Below are 9016 nucleotides of genomic sequence, written 5' to 3' on the forward strand. Positions count from 1 at the left end.
ATAATTGCAAAATTGTATTTGATTTATTTCGAGTCGCAGTATATTCATGAAATATTTTCATTTTTGAAGCAGAAGTAGCAATGCGGTCGAGTAATTCTGTCTCCATGGATGGGAGTGAAGTTGGTTGAAATATTTTCGCCAGCAAGTGATTATAAGCTGCGCTGGTCGCCTCTTTTATTAACTGAACATTGTATGTAGGCACTTACAAGAAAATAAAGCCATAAGTAAATGAAAGCGATTGCTATCGCAAGATTTTGACCATGATTTGTGAGAAAACAATGTCTTCTGTCATCATCATCATTAACTACCACTTAATATGATTAGGAGAGTTGGATGCCTTTTTCTTATTTACTGTTAGGTATGCTCTCATATGGAACAAAATGGCCCAAACTAATGGTTAACGTGAAAATTATTAAAGGTGTATAAGAAAAAAATAAGCGTGAAATATTTATCGCTGATAATGTCATTCCATGTTCGTTATCGCGGCTGCATTGATGGTCTCTAGTTGTCTCGGTACGAAATGCGGAGGTAATTAGGCCGTCTCGGGGGTGTCTCGTTGCTATGATATATAGAGGTTTTACGATATAAAGAGGTTCACTATAGAGAGGTTTGCCTATAAATTTACATGTAAAACTGACGGGACCAGAGGGTTGGTATGATGTATAGAGGTTTTCGATGTAGAGAGGTTCACTACATAGAGGTTTTACTGTATAACTAATGACTTACCACCATAGGTGGATCTAGAGGGGGGCACGGGGGCTAGTGCTCCTCCGGACCCTTAAAAAGATATGCAATATTTTTAATACGGTCCAATTATCATTGCATTTGCTTTGTATTACGAAGTATCCTTGTGCCCTCTAGAAAAAAAATCCTGGATATGATCGCGCTTTTGCCACCCCCCCCTCAGAAAGAAATCCTGGATCCTTCCCTGCTTACCATTTTTTGTATAAATACTTCAGGAAATTCCTCTATGAGTTATATAATACAAAAATGTCCCAGGTTGGGTGCACACAGTAAAATACACATTTAAAGATGAAAATAAATAAATTATCAGGGTCATCTACCATCTTCCTCAGAGAGTGGAAAGATTTTTATTTTATTGTCGTGTACTGTGTGTGCCCAACCAGGAATATTTTTATCTTATATGTATGAATATCCCGAAGCCCCTTACTTAATAATTAAATTAACTTAATTAAACACTGCTGTTGTTAAAATATTTTCAATGGAGAATATTCTCTTTTTGCTTTCCGCAGATATCATAATTCGTTTTTACCGAAATATCAATGCACCAATAAGATGGAAAATAACAGTCCAACTTACTGTCTAACAGTGTTATGTACTAAAAAAAACACAATGCAAATTAGCTATGCAAGTGAGGCTCTAATTTTCATGGTTTAACTGACCTGGCAGATCACTGCTGAGTTTTCAGTCAGCCACATAGCCAGAAAGGTATGATGAGTTTGGGTGTTATGTGGCCTGCTTGCACTGACACTCTTCTGTTGTTGCTTTGTAGGTATCAGACAAAGATACACTCGTTACAATCTTTTCAGCTACTTAACGATGAAATAATCTTTCAGCATTACAACAATTCATTGATTACTGGAAGACATAATGAAATGTAAGCACATAATTTGAAAATTGGAGTGCACGAGGGCTTGTGGCCATCTCAGCAGATGTGTTGCAGGTAGTCACCTCCAGGGGAAAATATGGGGGATTTTTATGACCTCAAAACAACCCAATGATTATCAATTACCCTTATCTCTGTTACACCCACTCCCCACAATGAGGGAACAGTTTGGATTTGAGGGGGGCATGCACTACACTACGACTAAAATTAATAAGAATAAAAAAAACTGCACAAAATAGAATTAGTAATTCATAACAATCAAGCATTACTACTGCTAATATCATTCATTCATTCATAAACCACATTCCATTCACTCATTCATAAAATCACATTCATCCATTCATACAACCCTGCCTACCTAAATACTGCTTTATATGCCTGAATTAATTAAATGCCTAAATACGGAATCATGGCCACGATACATGAAGACCTGCCTAATCTGAGTTATGTATTTCTACTCTCCTAGTGAGCTGCGTGTGTTATTTATATAACTTTTTTTAGGACTTACTTGGACTTCATGTGTATTACTAAAAAAATTGCAAATATATACCATTCTCCATTTAATACATATATATCTATGTACTATTATATGAATTAGAAAACAATAATGAAATTCTAAAAATCAATATGATGAAATTATTTAATAAGACAAAAACAGAAGTTACAAATATGGCAATCATATTAAGGACAGCACACCTATCCAGGAGGATGAATTTTTATAATTTCTTGCAGGATCTAATTAATAATTAAGTCTTCTGATATGAAAGAAGTATTATAAGTTAATTATCAAGATCATGCAAAGAGCCAGAAGTCAAAGTATCACTTCAGTAACAAAACAGCCGAAAAAAATGAAAAATATATACATACTGATTTTTCCAACACCATTGGCATGATAAATATTTTATAGCAAGGAAAATCGCGTCACCGGAAAATAAGTACCCAAAATTAAACAAAAAAGATTATCAATCATTGTAACATTATTGCTGCAAATTTTTTTTTAATATGTCACTTATACTCATTGAATTCACGGAAAAATTCAGGTAGGGTCTCCGAGGATGTAATTACTTGAGCGCGCATGACGGTTGCTGAGTTACCTACCAAATGCAAGGCCAATATGGAAACCTCGACCTGCATATTACAATGAGAAAATTATTGCCCTTAGATCACATTCATTGGAAAATCAGAGGTTTTAGGGGGTCAAAAAAGAGAAGTTTCACTAAATTAATCACATACTACTTCATTGACTCATACTTCCAAGACTAGGGTTGACACCTTGCTTGTCCAGATACTCCACCCCGTGCATCAATAACAAATGACCTCCTTATAGCCGTTGGCGGTGAACTGATTGATCTGCACACCTTGACAATAACTTTTCCAAGAAAATATGCTATGGTAAGTCAGTTCGCCTTCCCAGGTAGTGCAAAATAAACATAAATATTTGCCGCACGCATGAACCCTGGCGATCACAAGTTGACAATATCTGTTCGTTGACTTGAGTATACTTCGACATCTTAGCAACCATGCTGCTTATGCAATCCCTTTGACGTTGGTGGTTACCACCCCTGTGTCCTCATTAGGGCCACGTTAGCACTCTTTCATTAAAAAGTAGTGTTTTCCATTTTCTCAAGACCTTGAACCTCGCTTGTATCATTTTCACTAGGTATTGTGAAGTTTTTCAATCTCCAAATTTATTGGCATGCGAAACCCATGCAAAATTTTACATATGAACCCACATTACGAGGTCAACAATATCTAATTTCTACTGATTATTAGTGAAACTACATTGAAAACTAGGAGTAAACATATAATTATGAATTTATCACCAGTAAATGAAATACAAATACTCTTAATATTGACACTCTAAGCTGAAGCCTTCAACATGGATGACAGGTTAGAAACTCTGACCGGGCATATAATAACAGCATCGAAGCAAAGCCTACCAAAATAGGGATTCAATAAGCGCAAGTAGTGTAAAAATGAGGATACTGGGACAGTCGCCATCTTGGATTCTCCGCCATCTTGAATTTTTCGATTCGATATATCGATTTAACGAAATCCATGCGTTTTGATTGGTTGTTTGTGGTCACGTGACCTATAGTGGCGCCTCGTGGTGGTTGAGGTGATGAAACAAATGAATAAGAGGGTGCGCTTGGTTTAGGAGGTATTTTTTCGCGCACTTTTTTTGAAATGTATGGATATCCCAGCGTTTTGATTGGTTGTTAGTGCTCACGTGACCTATAGTGGAACCTCGTGGTGGTTGAGGTGATTAAACGAATGAAAAAACAATACCCTGTTCTTTTTTTTCAAGGAGAAATCAGAACAACAATTTTTTTTTAATGACTAAGTTTTCTTTATTCAATATACATCCATATCGTCCTCAAGTTGAAGTATAAACTTAATACAACGCAGACGGCTACCTTTCTTAGCCTCAACGGTAATATAATTCACTTTTGATCGTTGATGGTCAGTATAACACACAGGTTTAGGACCGTCAGTGGAAACACATTTAAGTCCTTTAGCGTAGCATCGAGGCCGGATGCTTTCGTACACATCACACCAGATGATTGGGTGCTGCTTTTCCGCAAGGCGCCGCTTTTCCGGATCGGTGATATCATCCTGATGAGTTATATTAAATCTCTCCACTACACCACTCTCATTCTTGAAACCTGAGAATATCGCATTCTCTCCGATGTAAGTAAATTTCCTCTTCTCGTATCGGAATACGCAGATGTGCTCTTCCTCAAAATACAACGTGAGCACAAAATCTTTACCTCGATGAGGGATGTGTATAATGTAAGTATCAGGATCTGACTGCCTCTCCACCCGGAGGTCAGTATTCCCCAGGGTGGCTACAGGATAACCTCGCAGCTCAGCAACATTTCTGGAGGTCATGTTAGCTTCGAGTGAGTGAGCGGCTGCAGAAGCTCTTAGCATCTTAGCAACAGTTCTTGAGCTAATGTCAAAGTTGAATGAGCTAATAATCTCGGGGACCACGTATATATACACTTATTAGTGAGACAATAGGGAGGGGAAGTTGATTGGGGATGCTGGGATTTCCCCGCTTTTGCTACAAGCTTAGTGATTAGCTGTTTGAAAGTGTGGTGGATTGCGCATTCGTGAGGGTGAGGTGGGGAAGTTATTTTTTTTAAAAAGAAACACATATGACGAAATAAAATAATTATATTTTTTTTTATCATTACATTGTACATCAATAAAAACACCAGATTCACATAAGTAATTAATCCCCATAAAACATTATTATAATGAAAAATAAGACAGAAATCATATAAATGAAAAAATCTTTTTTTCCACATAGTAGGTCCATCACCATTTCTTTGAGGTAAAGGAAATCACATCACTGATAAATGTATATGTTTCACTTCATTGTCACAGTCTCCATCACCGCCAATATTTTGTTCTTTGACACATTCGAAAGAAGCCACTTTTTCAACTTGGAGCAGTTTTTCACAGCACATGCGAAATCATCCTTCCTATGAGTCAATAAAGAGCACTCAACTCCCGATGATTCAAGTTTCTTTAGAGAGGGAACGTTAAAATATTTTTCCAATTCAAACACCGTACGATCGCACGCGTATGAAAGGAATTGACACTTTTCCACACCCTTTGCGAATAAGAAGTCGTACGACCTGATTTGTTCCTTCAGAATTCTGGGAAATTCCTCGTATGATACTGTTCCCGCATCAATGGGAATTCCATGGTAAGATCTCACCAGCCATTCATTTCTCACATTGTCGTCGTCCAACTGCTTATCGGAAGGCATCTGGAATACCCACGACTTTCGTCGGTCATATTCGAGATCCTCGATAGCAAGTTCGCGAACGATAAAATTGTTTCCCCCATCAACGAGCGCTTGGAAATCCAAGACCGCCGCCTTTATTTCCTTGCCTCTACTGGGGCACTGTTCAGTGTGATACATCCTTTGGGAATGGTATTCTTAACTTGCTGAATGGATTCTCACCAAAGGTGATACACACCTCATCGAGGTTGAAATCTTCCAAGGCTTGCAAGATCCTACTCAGATTGTGAAGCACTTCACCTCTTCGATTTTCAAGGTAATCTAAGATCGCATTAATCTGTTCAAATGAGTGTGTAAACGTCTCCCAATCAGAGGCGTTTAATGGTACACGTTCTTCCCCCAAAGTAATGTGAGGTTTACCAAAGAATTTGGGAAATCGGATTAATGATTTCACATACGCAGGTTTCGCTGCACCTTTGAAGTAGTCTGTTATTGCAGGTTCTTCGCAATCTAGTTTTGTCCACTCATGCGCCTTTAATTTCACAGTCTTCCCCAACGATGAAATCACCACACAAGGTCCGGAGAGATAGAGTGAAGAGTCTATGAGCCAACCAATTTCAACTGATTTGCTTTTGCCGATGGTGATGGGTGTGTCGAGAATTGATGTATCAACTTCCACGTCTTCTTCCTCAGATTCTGATGATGATGATCTCCGACGTTTCCCATACGACTCCTGCATCGTAACTGACAGCGTCTAAGGACGTATGTCACTTAAATGCGGATTTTGTTTTTTTGCACTTTTGCGAGCGCGAATGGCTCTTTTGCTCATGGATTTTTTTTCTATCAGAGCACAACACTTTTGCGAGCGTGGATGACACTTACGTCGTCTCCTAACTGATCCAAACTCTTCAGAGAAGAGGCGAACAACTTCACAGTCGTTTAATTCAGGATTCGGGAAAAGGGAGGTGAACTGAGATAGGGACCCTTTGGTGGACTTGAAGAGAGCATACAGACAGCAGTATTCACCACAAAGATCTGATTCATAATTTTGTAAACGAGTACGGTTAAATTTCACATTGAAAGGTTGAAGAAAGGTAATTATATCTTGAACGAAAGGAGGGAATCCATAAGAGTCAAAATACTCGGCCTTCTTTCTTGACTTAGGGACATTAACTGCAACCCAGTGAGTTCCTGGGCTACCAGAGGGATCAAAATTTATCACATAAGTTCCATAATTAGGATTACTGGGAAGTTTATCTGAAGGAAAAACTCCGCGAAAAGACGCTCTCGTGCGAGAGTCTTTTGAAAGGGATCGCTCGATGTCTTCTGTTTGCATGCTTATTCATTACTTAGACTTTCTGTACCATAGCAACTCTATTAAAATCAATGGCGAGAGCTGCTTCATATTCGGCATACACAATTGCTGTGACAGCATTGGGTAAAGCATCCTTGAATGTCATCACTAATCGTATATTGCCCGTCTCCGGTTTGGATATATGATCATCGTTTCCACTTTTGTCTGGAGTTAAATTCCAAACAAATAGAGAGCTCCCATGGGTGAACATGTGTAAAGTTACTTGATTTCCCCAGTCGTTATGATGCACACCTAAAGCTGAATACAGTTGCCTAAAGGGCTGTACGGCATGATTGCTCGAGCCATCGTAAGACATTTCAACTTCGTGAGGAGTACCATTGACGTACAGACCGCATTTGGTCATGCTGTAATGATTCAAGCTGAACGGGTTTTTAGACCTTCTACCATGAAACGCATCATCATCTACTAATGCTACCATTAATGTGATTGGGAGTTTACCGAGTATGAGATTATCACAGGTTATTTCCGAATTCCCTGCAGAGACAGAAAACGTTTTAACCTCAACGTTCTTGTATGGATAGAAAGCGACCTCACCCTTCTGCATAAGTCGATTATGTGATAGAAGAATTGAAGGACTAATGTCAAAATGGGGTACTTTGAGAGTGGCTTGGGTTATCTTTAGAATTGATGATCCGCTTTCACCTTCTTTAATGTAAAACTCAGGTTCGGCCAACTTGAGCACTATGTCAATTGAGACACCATTTACGAGGTAGTGTGGGAGATTGAATAGATCAACGTGTAGCTTTCCTTCTAATTCTCTCTCATTACTGTTTGCAAACCATTTCTTTCTAGCTAAGAATCCCTTATTATGCTCTCCTTGCTCATTCAAATTATCACCGGTATCTAAACACCACCCATCACACTCAAGGTGTGTACGTGCGGCATCGTTACCATAATTCAGCAAATTTTCAAAGTATGCGGCATAATTGTAATTTTCAGAAGATGTCATTCTGTCCCCGTTAAAGAATACGTTGCATTGAGAAAACATGGAGTGGAGGAGATTATTGACAACACCGGGTTGGTCCGCATCGCTTGACTTATAATCTGAACCGTCCGATTTACATAACTTTACTCTGACATTTAAGACAATTCCACTAAGATCCTTGTATAGATCACCGTTGTCCTTAATCGAAAATCTCAACTCCTTAGCACCATCTAGAGAGGAAACGGGCTTGTATTCTATAATTCTATTACCAATAATGCTCGTTTGTATAGGCGGGCGTTGGAACATTTGCAAACACGATGGAATGTACTCTGACATGATGATAACTCTTCGACGACTGATCGTCTATTAAGCAATTATATGAAATTATTCAAGTATTTATCCAAATATATCACGTCCCTTACGTGATTGCCTCTTTTTGCCTGGATTTTTTTTGTGTTTTCGTAGACCCCCTCCAATCTGCTTAGACTTCTTACTTTGTTTTCTAGAGCCAGTGTGGTTTTTTTTCTTTTTAATCGCAACTTTACGAATTTTCGCCCGTTTCAAACCTGATCCGCTCATTTCCCCAATTTTACTCTCTAATTTTGTTTTCAAGTTACGAACAGCTTCTCCAGAACGTGTTTGTAAGATTTCTTTGAGTGATTTACCGCTGTTAATGTCCGATAGAGCTTTTAACCCAGCCTCCTTAGCCTCTTTTCCAACAGCTCTGGCACCGCTAAAAACTAAAGGTCTGACAAATTTCCAAAGACCGCTGAAAAAACTTCCCAATCCCCTGCCTCTCTGTCTATATATACTCGCGCGATACACTGGGCCTAAATCACCACCAGTCTGAGAAAAATATCTCATATATCGATCCACATCCCTCGACATCACGTCTATGAATGAGGCGTGTATTATCTTTTGTATATATTTATGAATGCCTAACAAAGTGTAGTACTAAGGTTGCAGGATTCACGCTGGATGTGAATGGGAAAAGCTCACCCATCTTATCTCTTAGTTCAATACTCACGGTATCGAATTCTCTCTTGGAGAGTGGAATGTAGTATGGCGGATTGAATAGTTGATGGTTTCCCGAACCAATATTTACTATCCTTATACATGAAATTAACTTGTCTCCGACAATTTGAGGGTCTACCAAGTCCGTGTAAACAAATACTTGCTGAAGTTCATCATTTTCATTTACCGCAGATCTTTTCCGTCTTATCTGTTTATTAATATGCATTGCATTTGTTAAGAGATTATGAAAACCTCTCTGAAACTTCTTTGGGGTGTTTTCATAGAGCGTATTCAATAGTTCAATCAGGGTGTAACGAG

At 38.6% G+C, this 9016-nt stretch overlaps 1 protein-coding gene across 1 annotated transcript; it reads right to left on the reverse strand.

Moving 5' to 3' along the window:
* Window positions 1–6733: 6733 nt before the first annotated feature.
* Window positions 6734–7708, reverse strand: LOC124161454 (uncharacterized protein F54H12.2-like). The gene has a single exon (XM_046537777.1). The coding sequence runs from the start codon at window positions 7706–7708 to the stop codon at window positions 6734–6736; it is 975 nt and encodes a 324-aa protein (XP_046393733.1).
* Window positions 7709–9016: the final 1308 nt, after the last annotated feature.

This window comes from Ischnura elegans, chromosome 6, assembly GCF_921293095.1.
Source record: "Ischnura elegans chromosome 6, ioIscEleg1.1, whole genome shotgun sequence".
Lineage (NCBI taxonomy): Eukaryota > Metazoa > Arthropoda > Insecta > Odonata > Coenagrionidae > Ischnura > Ischnura elegans.